Source organism: Garra rufa, chromosome 12 (genome assembly GCF_049309525.1).
Source record: "Garra rufa chromosome 12, GarRuf1.0, whole genome shotgun sequence".
Taxonomy (NCBI): domain Eukaryota; kingdom Metazoa; phylum Chordata; class Actinopteri; order Cypriniformes; family Cyprinidae; genus Garra; species Garra rufa.
The window spans coordinates 485,582-486,102 of record NC_133372.1 but is presented as its reverse complement, the minus strand read 5'-3'; the positions used below and the strand labels follow the sequence as shown (position 1 = coordinate 486,102).

Here is a 521-nt window from a genome sequence, read left to right as displayed (position 1 = left end):
TGTGTGAGTGGTTTCTAAGAACAAATGAGATAACAGATTCTTGGACAGTTATTAACATCATTAGTTGCTTTACTTTTTTGTTAATTTTCTTTATCGTTGATTAATGCTCACTGATAGCTGATGCGTTCGCTGATAGTCGTTCTTGTGTGTGTTTGTGTCAGAGCTGCTGTGGTAAAACCACAAATGTTTTTTTCCGACCTCAATCTGTAGATCACCAGTATCCATCCTGTTTTACTTTAGGCCTGCTAAACTTTATCTGAAACTCTACGCTTGTGGTTTGAAAAAGAGGTTATTTGGGGTTTGACTTCTTGTCAAAAGTTAAACTGGTTTAGCGTAATGGGAATGAGAGCAGGTTTGGTTCAGCGCTCATCGTCACCAATGTTTTTGAGTTGAACACAAAGCAGATAGAGTTTAGGATCAGCTGGACATGATCAATACTAGACTAAACTAGTCAGTCCTGCAGGGATGGAGGAAGCGAGAACAGAAGAGATGACGTATCGACATAAACTTACTAAACTAAA

General features: G+C 38.6%; 1 protein-coding gene across 1 annotated transcript in view; it reads left to right on the top strand.

Annotated features, from left to right (window-relative positions):
• The first annotated feature begins 336 nt into the window (after window positions 1–336).
• Window positions 337–521, top strand: part of LOC141346755 (transmembrane protease serine 6-like) — a 10,939-nt gene continuing 10,754 nt past the window's right edge. Inside the window, exon 1 of the mRNA XM_073851705.1 lies at window positions 337–352. Within this exon, the coding sequence (XP_073707806.1) occupies window positions 337–352 (16 nt within the window). The remainder of the gene's footprint in view (window positions 353–521) is intronic.